The sequence below is a fragment of the Plectrocnemia conspersa genome, unplaced genomic scaffold (assembly GCF_051122295.1).
Source record: "Plectrocnemia conspersa isolate PC_06_02 unplaced genomic scaffold, ASM5112229v1 ptg000013l, whole genome shotgun sequence".
NCBI classification, from domain to species: Eukaryota; Metazoa; Arthropoda; class Insecta; order Trichoptera; family Polycentropodidae; genus Plectrocnemia; species Plectrocnemia conspersa.
In genome coordinates, this window is record NW_028277177.1 from 2,464,180 (window position 1) to 2,481,902 (window position 17,723).

General features: G+C 32.3%; 1 protein-coding gene across 2 annotated transcripts in view; it reads left to right on the top strand.

Moving 5' to 3' along the window:
- LOC148226994 (A-type potassium channel modulatory protein KCNIP1) overlaps positions 1 to 17,723 on the top strand; it is a 90,782-nt gene that overhangs the window by 15,757 nt on the left and 57,302 nt on the right. For both annotated transcript variants that reach the window (XM_088202281.1, XM_088202282.1), the window contains exon 2: positions 169 to 525. In XM_088202281.1, coding sequence (XP_088058407.1) covers positions 370 to 525 — 156 coding nt within the window. In that variant the 5' untranslated portion in view covers positions 169 to 369. The remainder of the gene's footprint in view (positions 1 to 168; positions 526 to 17,723) is intronic.

Genomic DNA, 17,723 nt, shown 5'->3' on the forward strand with positions numbered 1-17,723 from the left:
GAGCCAAACATATTTTCACATATAAATCACGTTACTTTATATTCATATGCTATTATAGCGGATACTCGAACGGCACATCCCCAGCAATAAACTAACTGACATATGCCTTAAGCACACATTTCTTGACCATGAGCGCTAAAATAACGTTATTTTTTTTTCTCTTTTCAGATAGCACCGTGATTAGATTAATTAGGACATTAAAACAAATTGTAGTGAAAAAAATAAACTTTTTTGAGGAGTGTAAGACTTTTAATAATGCTCTTCTCTTCAGTGTTATGAAACTTTTCAGTTTTATTTGAATTGGAAAATATGGTAGTAGTGTACTTGTGCAAACGGTGATTAAGAAGATACAAAAAGAAAGAGATCGTCATGGCTACGCCACCGGATTCTCCGATCGAAGAGGTCGTCTACGAGCTAGAGCCGACCAGGGTACCGAAGCCGATACCGGTCGCTTTGGACGACCTTTGCAGGCAGACCAAGTTCACCAGACAGGAGATCAGAGTCATGTACAGGGGATTCAAAACGGTGAGTCTGATTAAAATTTAATTTTATTCACCAACATTATATCTAAAACTTTACATATAGGTACTATGTTTAATGTGAATATAAAATATTAATTAGGAAGAAAGGGGTGGAAAATTTTTGGTTTCCCCCCTTTCAAGACACGTGCATATGCACTATATCATTATTATCACATTTTTTATATACATATTTGCGTACATATATAAGATATATTGTGAAAGTATAAAGCAAAACATAGACTCTTAGGATACGCGCATATTTAATTGAAAAAAATAAGTATTATTTGCCCATCTATTATAAAAAAAACACGTAGAGGAAACCCTGTGATCACACATTCAACATTTGCCGTTAGAATCCTTAAACATGGTCATTGCGACCAATGAACCATATTAATGCTACTAATTTCTTACTCTAAAGGTTTAGCCATAAAATATTCAACTGTCGTCGTTTACATTGATGAATGATGATAAGTTAAATATAATTCTCGTCCTGTGATATCAAAAGAAGTTTCCCTACTTCAAATACATTTATAATAGCCACTAGTTACTAGTATTATTTTAAAGTGCATTGTTTTTAAATTGGCTTCCGGAAACCCATTGAAAATATTTTCTTACCTTCAGTAAAATATAATAGGGCTAATTTAAAAACTGTCTAAACAGCTAAATTTAGAAATTTTGTTGAGATAAAATAAACTTTTAAGGTATCGTTTTCATTCGTTTTCGTATCAGGAAAGCTAAAAATAAACTTATTATAGTGTTTTAATGGGTTTTTTAAAAATACAATACATAAAAATAATTTTAGTCTTATTATAGACGAAGGTGTTTTTTTATTCTATTCTTAGAACCAACTGTTTTTTTTATTTCTGTGGTTTATTTTTAAAATTCTGTTATATATAAATACACATTACAACACTCAATAATTTATACTTAGTTACAATTTTAAAATTATCTCTATTTATGTAACATATAAAATAAAAATACAATAGCATTATTTTAAAACTTTTATCTAACCATTTAATTCTTTAAACCATACTTTAAAAACTAGTATGTACCGTTTATTTTTATTTAATACTACTCTCAGTGAACAGATTTATTAAAACTATTTAAACCATAGAGCGAATCCCCGCCTCTCTAATGTACGCGTATGTGGCGCATGCGTTTTTTTACAGTTAAACAAACCATGCGTTCTTTGTAGCTTCTGATAGATTAGCTTTTAAAGGTCTATGGCGATGTCTATTTCTAGGGGTTCTCATATTAAGGGATTTACCCGTTGCTATTTGTTTTAGGGACTTGTAAATAAGAAAAATATATTTATGTGGTTCTGAATCTTAATTTAATTTATTAAATAATTAAATATAGGTAATGTAACAAAATAAATCAGTAAAATATAATGCAATTAAAATATATGTTTTTATATTTTATTCATATTGTAAAATATATATTTTGATGAGTGCTGTGACTTTTATATATTTTATTGAACAATAAACTATGTTATAATATATTCAGATACAATGATATTACTGTCTCGAAATCAGTGAGTCTATGTTTAGTTCGAGTTCTTGCAATTTGAGCGCTATCGCCGTACATGTACGGCGGTCGATCTTTCACTGTTAGGTACCCCAGATAGTTATATATTTACATATATCGCTAAAGAAATAATAAATAAAAAACATTATATTTATATATTATTTTTTCTTATTAATAAAAAAAAATCTTATTAAAATATTAATAAATAAATAACAACAGAATTAGCACATGTTAAGCGTGAGTTAATTCTCCATGGTGGGCATTTTTGTGAATCTGTCAAATCTGATAATGCCATTGTTACTTAATCGCGTGTTTCGATAAGTACAATACATTGTTTAGTAGTGGCAAGCAATTATGTAGTTTTGATCATAGTGATTGGATGCTTATTGCTGACGTTTTCCTATTCTTATGTGTTCTAATATTTGGCACTTTTCTAACGCTTTCTAGTGGGGAAATATTGTTATATAAAGTTTCTTCTAAAATATACAAAACAATTAAATTGCGCAGACCAATAAATTGTGAGGCATACTTGAATAATAGCGAAAATCAATTTGTTAGTACATAAAATGTACGCCTTGCAAACGTTCTCACAATCATTACTATGCACCAAAGGAATATTATTGAACAATATATATTTCCCTGTAAAAGTAATTGTGAATTTAATATACGTGTTTCTTGGAAGCTCCAATTATAGTCCGTGTCGTATTAAGACATTTGCAAATGAGTACTTTAACGCTAATGATAGTGGGAAATGGGTCGGATATACATATGTTAGGCACTCATTCGATAACACAATGGAATATACTTAATTTGCTTATTGAATATGCAACGTATACGCAGCATTAATAACGTGTTGTGGAAGTAGATTCAAAGGATCCGATATGAATAGTTTCATACAACAACCTTTAGCATTTGTTGTGTAATATTATTAATACACACAATATCCCCCTTGAGATATTTCTCCTGGAAAATTTCTCTCATAACGTAAGTGATTCGATATCGAGTATCTATTTCCATAAAGGTCGATAATTTTTTTTATACTCGACATACATATAGATGGATATATTATATGGGGCCACAATAACCTGGGATTTTCTTTATAGACCCTTATGATGATGAGCCGATAGTCTGCTAGGGTTTCGTATAAGAATAAAAAAATACACGGTCATAAATTGACACTTCGGAAAATGGTAGGTACTGAGATATCGGAGCTTCTTTGTTCAGACACCTGAGGGGTCATGTGCATCGTTTTCTACGTACATAAATTATTGTTTGGATAACACCCTTCAACTGGATTGTAGGAAAATGGGATATCGACGTGATTTGTTAGACGTTATGGAGAAAAACATACATTTCTTACTTAAAATAATACGTATTTTATTTATGGGAACAGTTTTTATATTTAAAAGTTTATGAAAACTATTTTAATATTGAATTGTGCAGCTACATTTTTCAGAATAATAACACTTTTTAAGCAAGGCTTTTAACACGATGACCAACATTTATATTTTTGCCCCATTTTTATTTGTTTTATTTTAGAATTTTTCTCTTGATGTTTCGCCGAAAAAGTCTTTCGACATTTTTAGGAGTATAACTTGGGTGCACTTAATTTACCTTCGCACAAAATAAATGTTAGAGACGCGTTTCGAATAGATTGATCAAAAAACAGTTAAACGAAACAAGTATGTACAACTAAGCTACTTAGCAGTTAGCTGTACACTAAAATTGTTCGATTGATTTATAATTTTTAGGCGGTTATAATCTAATTGTTGTTATTTTTTCCTTATGCGATCAAATACATTTATTCAGTTAGATACTATTCTATAGTATATTGTTATTTTAACTATATTTTTGCACATGTTTAAATAACTTTTTTTATATGTGGAATTTCCTCTTAGTTTTTCTCCGAAAGAATTATATTAAAAACACGATATATTAAACTAATTTATTCCGTGGCTAGGTGTGCATTAAACTATTTAACTGATTTATAAATTTTAGCGGTTATTGTTGTAAAAAATCAAGACAAACGCCAATATACATTTATACAAATCGTATGTAGTATTATTTTAATTATTTTTAATTTTAATGCAGGTTGGGGTTATCTTCTCAATGTTTCGCAAAAAACGTCCTACGGCATCCTTATTATTTACTTAAATTATTTTTATTCATTACTATCTTAATAATATTCCTCAGATAAAAATCATTGTCGGTCATCGTGTTTCGTACATTTTTAATACTATTTTATTTATATGTGTATTTTATTAGTAATTTCTTAATAATTAATTCATTTTTCCTAATAGTTTGATTTATAAATTACTGATCCTTTGACATAATTAAGTACTTGATCTTGCTGAAAAAATAAGCCATTACAATAGTATAGATAATTTTTTGGTGAACGAATGATGATGGGTAGCAATTATGCCGTAGTATTATTTATTGAACGTTGTATTTATGATATATATGTTATATTAATGTGAATGATAGGAGAGATCGGCGGACGAGGCTCCGCCGGTCGTCATCTTCCATCGCCTTCGTGACAATATTACTAGAGTGTCGCATAGTTTTTGCCATATTGAATAAATAAGATCCCTACAATTTATTATATTTTATTTATTACTCTTTTAATTAATCATATTTAGATTAATAAAATTCAATAAATACTGGACGTCAACTAGAATATAGACCTACTGGAGTTTCTTTCCCGCTATGCACTTGGGCACATAATTTTGCACTAAGCGTTATAGGTCTGCCGAGATCTGTTTTGCTCTACGCGCTCATAGATTCGCAATTTGCGCTTGCCGCTCATAATACGCGTTTTGCATTGAAACTTTATACTAGATAAATACTAAATCATATTTTAGTGCACACTATTTGCTTTTTTGTTAGTGAAACTCAGCAATATTCAATTAAACTGTTTTAATTTAATTATCTTTTATTAATAAAATCATTGTGAATCTTTTAACGTCTTAAAAAATGAGAAATATTTATCAGATATGGATTAGATAATAAAATAAAAGATATAATGTAGGTTACTAAAAACTTTTAGAATATTCTAGAATAATTGACAGAAAGAATCGACGTAGATAAAGTATGTTTATTTACGTTTCATTTTTATAGGAACATATACAAATATGGTCAGAACTTGGGCTTATACACAAACATGCAATACCAAATTAATTCGCATTCTCACACGACCAAAAAATATAGAACTATTTAATTTTTATTATTATTTAATTAATTTTATGTATAAAATATATTTTAATTATTACTACATATTACCTCGTTCAATAAAAACATTCAACTGAAATAAATATAAAAAATATAAATTCACTTAGTTAATTAAAATTATATGATTTTAACAATTATAGCTATCTGCTGGTTCACTGGTTTGCCGTTGAATGGTCAAGCTTATTCCCTTTGCCACTATAGTTATATTTTCGCACGTTATAAATATATATTAGATTTAAAACGTCGAGAAGACATACATTTGCCGTTTTCACGCGGTAAGCGTGCTCAGATAACTCTTTGTGTGACATGCGATCCAAATTCTTGATAGTTCTATAGATACAGTGGAAGAATTGGTGGTGATAATATTATCATCCTCTCTTATTATTACATACTTTACAACCTAAGATAAGAAACTATATTTGTGTTTCTGGCGCGCCTAATAATAACGTTTTAACGTGAAAATTAGCGTTAGCAATCAACTCATCAAAAATACATAATTCACCCTGTTTTATTATCCAGCATGTACATAATTATGACATTATTTCGGTCAATAAACCACGATCGCATTCGATAGTGTATGACGTGACGATGAGAGAGAGAGAGATAGAGTTGCGGCGCCGCCACGTCTGGTCGCAGTTTCTAAAGGACGTCGCGACGCCTCTACACTAGACTATATATACCTACTACATTTATACACCAACTAGGCCAAACAGGAAGGCGTCTCAAAAATAGACTGGCCGCAAACGACCTGGCCTTATACTCACACACCATTGTCCCGTCAATGACAAACTCTAGAGACATACACATACGCGCGCGATCTATTTTTAGCTTTGGACTTGGTCGGTAGGGAGACTTTTGACCCTGATTAGGGATGTACATACATACACACCCCCCGGATGATTCATTGATTTTGTCCGGATAAGGCTGGATAGAATATTAAAAGGAAAGTTATTTATGTACATATTAAGTGATGTTAAGATAAAGGGTTGATCGGTGCAGTATTTTTAGGTCACGGTCTTAGTATATCGGCCATTATATTCGCTGACACGAATCAATTATATGTGTGGGATAACGAGTCTGAAAATCGGGTAAATTATTTAATTTCGAAATTCGTAGATGAATTCTTTAGATAGGGGAGAGCTTTGCTCTTTCTTACTCTCGTCCCTCGACTTAATGCGATAAATCGGGGTGGAAACAGAATGTTATTGTTTGTTAATTTTCTTATAATAATTATTTTGGAATTATTATAAGAAAAGCAAACCTCACGCTTGTATATGTTTCAAGGCATATGATTTTTCAGTGAAATTATATTTTTACTAGTATATATATAGTTTGTACTATCTTAGAATATCGATGCCACGTTCAGAAACCAATGATTATGAACTCTCCGCTGCGTTATATTGCTAGTTTAGTCCTAACGGCTACAAAAGTGGCCAACAGCGTTTTGTTACATTATTTTTTTATTTTATTTTAAAAAACCTATTGTCTATTGCATTTATGTTATTTTAGATATGGTTTAAACCTAAAAAGTCAGATCGCTTGTTATGGCCAAAACCAGGCCGACATTTGCAAATCGCTGACATTTTCCTCGGCCGATAAGGGTTCGGCTCGGATGCGCAGATTCAAAGGTGTCCGATTTCGAGCGTAATTATCGCATCTAACAAAAACGACATCGTATCGCTCGCATAATAAACGATATTGTATAAATATACAAAATGGGTTATGTAAATGTCAAACGTCAGTGCTGCCAACGGGAACGCAGAAATACCGGCGCACAGTGTTGTCATATTAAAATAATGTCAAATTTACGACCGCCTCCTCTTTTGAAAATTGCGCGTCGTAATATTTCACACACAGGTGACAAATGAAACGCGGATCGGCGTCGACGCTTTTTCGAAAAGGAGGCTCTTGTTTCTTGCGCTCCTAATCGCCGCCATAAGTCAGCCCAGCAGTCACGTTTCGGCCCTGTTTTCATGACTCAGCGGGCCACGTGTGGCGACAAATGGTTCAGCCTAAACGTCGTCGTTTAGACTGTCGGGAGAAAATGTTGTAACCGAAATTAAGAATGACAGACAAATAGGTACCATGACTCAATTTAAGCAGTGACTCGATAGAACTAGCTGTGTTTCATTTGATGCCATTTCCTTACCATTATATACCATATGTTTAATTATGATCCAGTGGTATAATTCAGTGATTACTATTATGAAAGACTTGGGTTCAAATCTATTATGTTTTTTTAAATTTCTTGGAATAAGTAATTCCGATCGATCATCATTAATTATTTTTTTCTATATTTTTCTAAACTCACGAATGAATAATTGAAATAAAAACAAATTAGGTCGTGTATATTGATTGTAATCTGTCACTAATTAACATACTTTGCTTTCAGTCTGGTGTTTCACTGCATACTTAGTAGTTGCTGATTGTGTTTACCCGGTTTTAATGCTTCGAGCTTAACGTCTGTCATATTCCAACGGGAGATTAAAATAAATAAATCAATTTTATGTTTAAAAGCTTTTTCGCATTGTAACTTAAATTATAAAGTAATCGTGGTAAAATTATGCTTTTTGTTTTATGTGTGGTAAGCCTAGATTTTCCGTATGGTAAAAAATCGTTAATCTCAAGATTAAATCGCTCTCTCTGCGAAAATTTTCTCGCTTAGTGACGTTAATTTAGTCGGCTCATATTAAAAATAATGTTCCGGTTTTATTCAGACATTATCGTTATGTTCATGACGCAAATGAACACTTATATTTTATTACTGTGTATGTATACATTTTTTGTATTTTAAAATGAGGTCATTTTTATTATTTCACATCATAGTGTGACGCAATAGATCTGATATTACACAGCTAAGAAGATTTTCTCTGAAAGTCGTCTTTTTTGAAAAGTTTTACGTTTGTCTTTGCGCTCTCGAAAGCGACGACTTATAAGACAATACTAATAGTGTGAATCGCGAAGTTTAAACAAGCGTATAACGTGAAAGGTGTCGGTAGTAGCGAGGACATGGTGAGGTAGCGCATCCCTATCCGTGCTCGCACCGAAATGAATGACCGCCTTGAATTATTATTTTCAGCATTTTTGCACGATGCGTGCGGTCGATAAACATCCCAGCCTCGCTTTGTATAATCGCCCACAATATCGTTATACACAAATGATCGGTGTTAAAGCTGAGGATTTATCGCATATTACGGCGACTCTCTGTAATTTTGGCGTGGAATAGCATTTTTGGCATCGTTCCATCGAGTTGTGGCGATTTCGCCACTCACGACTCGGTTGTTGAATTAAATGCTAACTTATCCACCAGAGTCCCCTTCCCCCTGTTTTTCCGCTTTTGCTGAGATCGGTAATTAATCGTCTCAAAGAAGCAGTTATGCGGTATCTCTTTGGAAGTATAATGTATATTTTATTTTATTTTTTTTTGTACATTTTTATTAACAATATTAGATTAGATAGCATAAACAAACCATATAGAGCATCTCTGACCTCCACTACCACTTTTCGGTCGATTGCTAAGGTGAATCAAGAATTTTTCAGTAAAGATTTATTTTGATTTCGATGCTTATTAATTATGATTTCCTCAGTTAGGTACTGTTAAGCATAAATATATTTTATATGAAAATCAGTGCAGTTTATTTTTAGTATGTTTCATTAATATTTACCTTGTGGTGCAAAAAATCCGCTCGCTCTGGTGGTGTACACGTAGTGTACATGTATAGATTGTTTTAAAACTACCAGAACTTCTAGATCTAAGAATCTAATTAATATAATTAACTTTATTTTTATGTGTACTATTATTATTTATAATTAAAAGTATAATATCTGATAGAGTTGGGTTAGGTTTCGGTTTTAACAGCAAATGGACGTTTTGCAATTGTCAAATTGAGTTTTAACGACAGTATAACATCATCATCTCTTAAGGCCAAAAAGTTCCAAATGTAAATGGTACATAAATTATAAATCAATTGTTTGATGTATTTTCACTGACTTAGCTGGTAATATAATATAATTTCACTGAAAAATAAACGTTCACTGTATAAAAAATACCATACATAATACAAGTAAGCATAAAAACCACCAGAATTTTAAATCTGGGAATCGGTGACATCTATATAATTAATTATAAATTAATATGTGTATTAAAATCAATAGATGTTACTTTGCAATTGAGGCTGGTTTTTAATAATAGCGCATTCTTTTAAATAAGAATCTGAGTCCGGTGCCGTGGCTCGAACCCGCTGTCTTTGGGTGACCAATCAAGACCGAAAGGACTACGCTATTTAGATCTTTATTATGTTAATATGATTAAAATTATGGCAGTTATCGTGTCCTAAAATTTCCGTACATGCAACGTTCATTTAAAAATAAATATTTTTTAAATAAAATTTTTATTTGGTTTTTACTTCTTTACATTTTTTATTCTAAGATTTTTTTAGCATAGTTACGATTTTCTATGTTTTTATCCCAGATGATTTTAAACTACTCAATTACTTACTATTTAAAAATATTACTATCTTATCATCAATAAAGATAATACCACGTGTGTTTTATTTCTCAAAATTTACAACCTTTAGTTGTGTGAAGCGGTTCGAAATGATCGTTTAATATTTGTCTCCCAGTCCAATCGTTTATCATATGCTAAACTTTTCTTATTATGACCTTTAACTAATTTATCCTGTGATTAAAACTAGTCGAATGCGGCCCTCGAGGCTCAAAGGGTTGCCCATGCGTCTCTTGTTTTTAAACTAAAACATATCACATTTTTATAATAATCCGTCCAGTATCGATTCTATAGTCTTTCCTTTATTTTGTGTACGGAATCGTAAATAAATTCAACCCTATTAATCTCCGAAATGATATTACACAAATGCGCGTACGTGGTCCGATGGTGCTCCCTTTATTTATCGTTTGTTTACCCATCGGTAAATCTTCGGCAAAGAAATTCCTTGGCAAGTCCATTTTCTGTGGAAAAATCTCGTGGAAAACAAGCGATAAACACGTCTGAAAGGCTTTAATCCGTTGCAAAAAGTTGTTTACACCCTTCAAGCGCTCGCATAAATAATAAAAATGGCCCGTTTGCGCTTCGAATGCAAACATGCCACACGTTCTGGGATGCGCTAATAAACCCCCCAGCCATAATTCATGCAGGTTTCATGTTAGGCTGCTTTCATAAGGTCAATTTTGTTTCATTTGGATTTTCAGCACAAGGGAAAGTGGGAATTTATTTGCTAATTGCAGGATCATTAAATTATTTAGGACACACCTGTTAAAAATAAACGATTAAATGTATTTGGCAAAGGATAAACTTTAATAATATATATCACTAGATTTTATATTAAATCTGTAACTCAATTTATCTTTCATTTTCAATAGTATTAAAAAAATGTTCATAGTATGATTCCCATTTTAAGTGATTACAGACTTAAAAGATAATCTATTCAAAAACTTTTTTCAACTTAAGTTAAATAAACTTTATAATATGAACACCAGAAAATTGTGTTCAACAATACTAAACTCAAAAACGTATATTATTTTGAATATATTTTGATGGTTATTAGTTTTTTTACTTTAACTATTCCGCACACTCCAATGCTTAACATTTTGGTCCTTCGAACCAGATCACTGTGAAGGTTCATAGTTGTTTGGTCGCCACACACTTCCTCGCCAGTGATTTAATCACGAAACAATTATAGCCATTTCTTGTTTTTGTTTTCATTTAATGTTATTGCGTATATGTAATTAATTTAAACATCGCATCCTCACAAAGCTTGTGATGTGGCGACAAACACTTAATATGTGAAAGAGGTGGGGGGGGGGTCCCAATAGCTTCGACTTAAATAAACAGTTAAACAAATACAAACGTTTTTGGATTCAGACAATAATTAATGAAAACTCTGCGTAACTTGATATTCAACAAACATTTTGTTTGATTATAATATATTATTTGACAACTTTTTGAATTGTACAGAAAAAAGTAAGAATTGGAAAAACTTAGCTCATAAAAGAATAAAAGAAATGTATATTTTAAATTTTGCTTTGAAATTTTAAAATTATGTTTAGATCTTTTATAACTTTTTAAATTTTTGACATTATAAATCATATATATATATAAAACTAGGTACATACATATATAATATATGTGAATTTTTTTTTTATAAATACTTTATTTGTGATTCAAACTCAATAATATTAGCAGTAATAATAAATAATATTTATAAAATATCCTCGTTTTTAAAACTGAAAATTAACATAGCCCCTCCCCCTCTATTTTGCACTACTTTTATCATCTGCTATCTCTATCCTTAGGGCATAAGCATAGCTTAATGTGTAAAATATGCATTTTGTATGCATTAAAAGCCATGTTTTATTTAAAATAGATTAATATTTATATATTCTGTATAAATTTATACAAGTTTTCCGCTCGTAATCTAAAGGTGGTACCGGTCCTGTGCTTAATCGCCGCAGGCAAGATATAAATCCCTCGTTTCATAATAAATTTTATTTTATAAAAGTAATAGTATCTATCTAAATAAATTGTGCCCCTCGAGCCGTTATAGTACTGACCGCAAGAATCAGATAGATTTCAGTATGCAAAATAATATTTAAGCCATCCTAAACTTATTTTTATAACGTAATTAATATTTTTGCTTTTTATGTATGATAAAATCTAGCTAAAATATCATTTGTAAAACTGCATCTATTTTTTTTGTCAATCTATTATATTATATTTTAACTAGCATTTTAGTAATATCAAATCGGACATTTTTGTTTGTAGATATACATTTTTACTGACACGTGGCAGTGAAAATTATTTGTTTTTTTAAAAAAAAACTTGTTTGGGTCGAGAATAGTGCTTATTTTTTTACCAATTTAATCAATGATTAAATAATACAATTTTGTCGATGTGTTTAAAAATTAAAATCATAAATCCACCCTGAGCATAGTTGTACGCAACAAATTACTTGTTAAGGCCAAAAATTTTGATCCCAAACTTAACCTTAAATAGATAACTTGACATAATAACAGTTTAAAAACTCTTGTTGTTTTTTTAACTTTCATTAAGTCAAGTTGGGTTTGGATAATTCGTTTAGGTTAGAATTCGGGTTTAACTGTCAAATTGAGTTTTAACGACAGTAGGGCAGTAGGGATACATCATCTGTTATGGCCAAAATTTTCCGAATGTTTGTTTTGTATAAATTATAAATCAATTGTTTGATACACTTTCACTCGCTTAGCTAGTAATATATAATTTTACTGAAAAATACACGTCACTGTATTATATATAAAATATAAATACATTCTGTTCAATAAAAAGTTTTTTCCCTCGTGCTGAAATCTCCAGTTTTATGAAACTCGATTTTGTATTCACTTCCGTATTCCATTTCGTTTTTTACGCGAAGGGGAAATTAGGAACGGCAGTAAATTGGAGATTAACATCCAGTGTTGCCATCAAATGTCAAATAGGCATCGCTGAAAATCAATCTGAAAGCGCCATCTTGCGTCAATACCTCGTCATCGCCTCGCAGCGATATTCGAAACGTCAAATTTGAACTTTGACACGCGACAACATCCGATGCATACAGCAATGGCGCTAATGAGATTCGACGCTCCCGAGTGTTGCCATAAATCCACGCGAAATTAATGGACGCCCGATGAGTCGCAAAAGCGTCAATCAACCGACCGCAGCGCAAAAGACCCTCTGAAAAATTACATCTCGAGTGCCTTTCCCTCCGTTCGGCTTTCGATTAATTATAACGCGATAATTAAACGTCATTCGCTATTGCGAGTCATTTTTGGTCCAAATCAGTCGATTTCGGGCCAGATTGAACAAAGCAGGGGTTGCCAGCCATCAATCATTCACGCAGGGTGGGCGGAAACGATAAATATTAGAACGCGTGTTTACGATTGCGAGATTCGCGAAATATGGTATCAAGTGTGTGGTTGTGATTTATTTTGCCAATCACGAATTTTATGTAGTTGTCAAGAGTGCTCCATACATATATTTATCGTCCCCAATTCGTGTTTTATACAACAATATTGCACTTTTTAGCAACAAAGATAATATACTTTGACTTTTCTCAGGTGCCAAAAGCCAAATACAATTGTTTTATCTGAAGCGGTCGGTGCATTGGATTTTATTCACAGTTATTCTTATTATTTCCCAACCATTGATAAATAAAAAAATCCCTTTACAAAAAGCTACTGTTATATATATTTTTTTATCTGCAAGCATAAATCTTAGGCCAGTGTTTTAATTTAATTATTAAATATAAAAAATATAATTAAAAAAAAATCTTGAGGTGTATCTTTGCAGCCATAAAGAGGCTGGAAACGGGTTCTAGTTAATTTTTGAATTACATATATTACAACAAACTATAGTAGGGAGTATCGATCTTCTTTGAGCGCTGGTGGAAAAGCTGGCGAAGGGATGATGTTCAGTGGATGTTCCTCTGAGGTATTGTAGTTTGGCAATGTTCCTCTCTTTGTGCCACGTTCCTCTTGCTGTTTGTTTCTCTCCACTCCTCTCTAGTCATTCATCCATTGGAGATCCGCATTAAGTATCGTAGGTTCGGAAAGCTCTCTAACAAATCATAATAATGCAGCGACTATTCAACCAATCGTTGCACTTGCTTATTCGACCAACAAAATATATCTACGCGTTTATAATTTGACATTTTCTTGATGGACACCTTTCGAAGGTCGAATTATGCAACGGGCTAAATGTACTTTTTTTGTTGTCCTATGGTGCTGTGTTTCCGCAACCGTTACGCAACAAATACATAGCTTTTCTTTATACCAGAGAGTAATTATGGCTGTTGTTTGCTTGTTCCCTTCCCCCCCTCCAGGACATAACGAGGACTATTTTGGTGGTCCGTTAAGTTACAGTATTTTGTCACGCGCATCCTTTTAATTACCGGGGTAATTAAGTGCACGAGATAACATGAGAATTTTTAGTTTAGAATCAGAGATTCCATTTTAGATTTTTTCAGGAAGTGTGGGGGGGGGGGCGGCAAAAATTGGCCACTCAATGGTAAATTTTTTAATATTTCGATTTTATTAAAATTTATATTATATCATTAAATGACGTGTATGCCTCCACCTGCCCCCTGTCTCCCCAAATATATCAAAGGAAAGATATTTTCAATTTTATTTATTTTTGTCCACTTTCGAATATTGTGTAATGTGTTTCATAAATAATTTTATTATAAGCAAGGATCAAACCAATTTTTTTTCAAAATCTTGTCGATGAAGATAAATCAGAATTATACTTATATAATTAGTAATTTTGATACGATTGAAATTGAGAAGCACCCACACATCATTATCACCAACGTATACCACTGGTTTGTTGTGCTGATCAATACGATTGATATTTTAATAGGGTCGCACGTAACGCGAAGAGTGATCCGAACCCGCTTCTTGACGCGAAATAACGACCGCACGATTCAGAAACAGCAACATTCATTATGTATTTTTATTTAAAAAACATATTTTTTTAAATACATTCAGAATTAAGTCGGAAGTAGCACATATATATTTTGCTGCCGTCACTTTATATGTGATGTCATTTACGTTGGAACAAATGGAATTTCGGAATGGAGTAATTAAATTAACTAGCTGTTGGTTACACTACCGGATGCCGGACACTCAACTTTTTATTGTGACTTATTACTCTAATTAATTTCACAGTCACGTGTTGTTCTTAGTATTCTGGTAAAATAATAATTGCAAAAGTTTTACAAATAGGTGCTACAGCAAACATCAGTGGTTGATGTACTTTTTTTTCTATAGAAAAAATTCGCACTACACGCTCTTTGTTGTGCGGATGTGTGCGGAACATTTTTATTTTTTATTTTTATAAAAATGTGACATTATTTTCATTTCCTTTATTTTTTAGTGTAAAAACTTAAAACCAGACACACTAAAAAAGTGCAAAACAGTAATAGAAACGACGACATAAAATATGGAAATAATTTCTGAATCTTGTGTGCGTCATTCTAAAAAATCGAGGAATGATCCTACAATAGATAACAATGATAATATATTTATAATAAGCACATTTACGATGGCTTAAGGAAAAAATAACATCTCCAGACTTTTTATTGGATATGAAGCTATAAATTGCAAATCGAAATATAAATGCACTAGTTTAAGTTTTTGGAGAAAGACAATATAGTTTTGATCAGGGACGTCTTTTCAGATTTTTCCAGGGGGGGGGGGCAAAAGTTTGCCAATTAGTATTCGTTTTTTTAATAATTTAATTTTATTAAGATTCATAGTATTTCATTAAATGACAAATTGAGAAATAGGGAGGGGTCAAATGCCCTTGTCAACCCCCCCCCCTCCTAAATCACTTCCCTGTTTGGAATCCAAATCAAAAGCAATAAAATCGTACTGTCGCAGTGGAAAGGTTTATATAACAATATTACGACTTACAATAAGTGAGAATTAAATGAAGCATAACTAAACCGTATTTTGACCAATAGGAGAGCGCAAAAAACAATTATCTCATCTCAAAAGTCAAAAATCCACGGCAAAAGCAATAAAATCGTGTCGGCGCCGTCGCAGAGGGAACGCTCGGTAACGAGCGTTCCCTCTGAGAAGTGATAATTGTTTTTGCGCCCTCCTTTTGACCAAAATTCGGTTTGAATATACTTTAACCAATATTTTCATATCAAAAATTTGTAGTAATATCATATTTTTAAAACATTTAAGTTGATTAAGTTCGTATTTTGTACTAGACCTAATAAATTTTTTATAACTTTCATTTGGTTAAGTTGGATTTGGTTAATTCGTTTAGGTTAGGTTTGGGTTTGAACAGCAAATGTACGTTTCGCTAGTAGAAACATGTATCATATTTATCATATTTAAAAAAAATAGTTTAATGTCGAAGTGCAGACAAACTATGGGGCAATATGCAAGATGCGACGTCTGTCTGTACTCCTTCTTCCGCATACTTCCTCCCGAGAGTTGAGTTGGTTAAGTTTGTATTTTAGAATTGATCTAATGAAAGTTCTAAAATTCTAATTAGTTTTAGAAGTTTCTTTCGGTTAGGTTTTGGTTTAAACTGCAAATCTACGTTTCGCAACTGTCAAATTCAGTTATAGAGACATTTTAAAACAGCATATAATTTTACTATATAATTACAATTACGATTGAATATCACAGATTAGGTTTACTTAGATTTTCCTAATCTCACGGATGAATGTTGTGAGGATTTAATAAAATCAAGCTAGGTCGTACATATCTGGTACTGAAATAAAAAATGTATTAAAAAAATATGTATTAAAATAAAAAATACCAATAATTCTATTTTTATTAAAGATTGTATAATTGTCAAATGCAAGATTTTCTTGACATTGTGAGGTAAATTATAGATATGTAACCCAAATATTGTCACACTACTTTTGAATATTGAGAAAAAGAGCCAACTCGACCTTCACATATCCCATAATTTACAACAAAAACTTTATTGCGATTGTTATTTATCTTTCAAAAACAACACACAACACATTATCTATAAAACAAAATTCTAATTCTTAAAAGGTTTCGGGCACCCAATCACCTTTTATTCGTTTGGCGTGCTATTAGCAAATATATTTATAGAAGTCGAAATTGCAAATAGATTCTTTTTCACCTTTTAGAATATATATTATATATACAAAGGTATCTTAACAAGTAGGCAAAAAAGGGCGAGAATAACACAATTGTACGAGACTCGCAAAGAGCTAGGAATGTTTTTCTCATAGTAAACAGTTAGGTAACACACACTGTTACTTCAGTATTGAAAAAAATGTCTGATTACAGGTATTGAAAACCTTATCTTAATATATATAATAGACGTTACTGACCTATCTATATATATATATAGTTGAAAAGATAATTTAAACCCTTGCATCTCATACGTTTGTTTAATTCATTGGTTAGATGATATTCTATTTAAAAAATGAAAAACGAGAACACAATTCCATCGCGAGGGCGTAATCCTTAAGGATGTAGTTAGAAATGATCTGGGACGGTCTTAAGACAAGCCGAGGGTCGGCCCTTTGATGTGTATGCGTGCGTCCAACCCTCACAAGCACACGTCATAATAATATCTGTAGTCTCCTTGCGGGCGAGTGTGAGTCTGGTAGTATTATTGCAAGAGGTACAATTTTGTACGAGGAGCCTGCAAGGGGTGGAGGTGGCTCGATCGATACAGCGAAACGTCCCTCCAGGCTCCCACCCTCGAGCCGGCTGCTGGGGGCAGGGGGTGGGCTGGGCGGTCGGGTGGATGAAAACACTTGGCACGTTTTTAGAAGAGTCCTCATTCGGGACATCCTTGCCGAGGGTGCCCCCCGCGGAACACGCAGCACCTACACTGTGTTGTTCCACAAGTTGCCGTCGACCAAAAATAACGCCAATTAAAAATTCAACCCCCTCAGAAAAAGGGGAAAAGGGTCC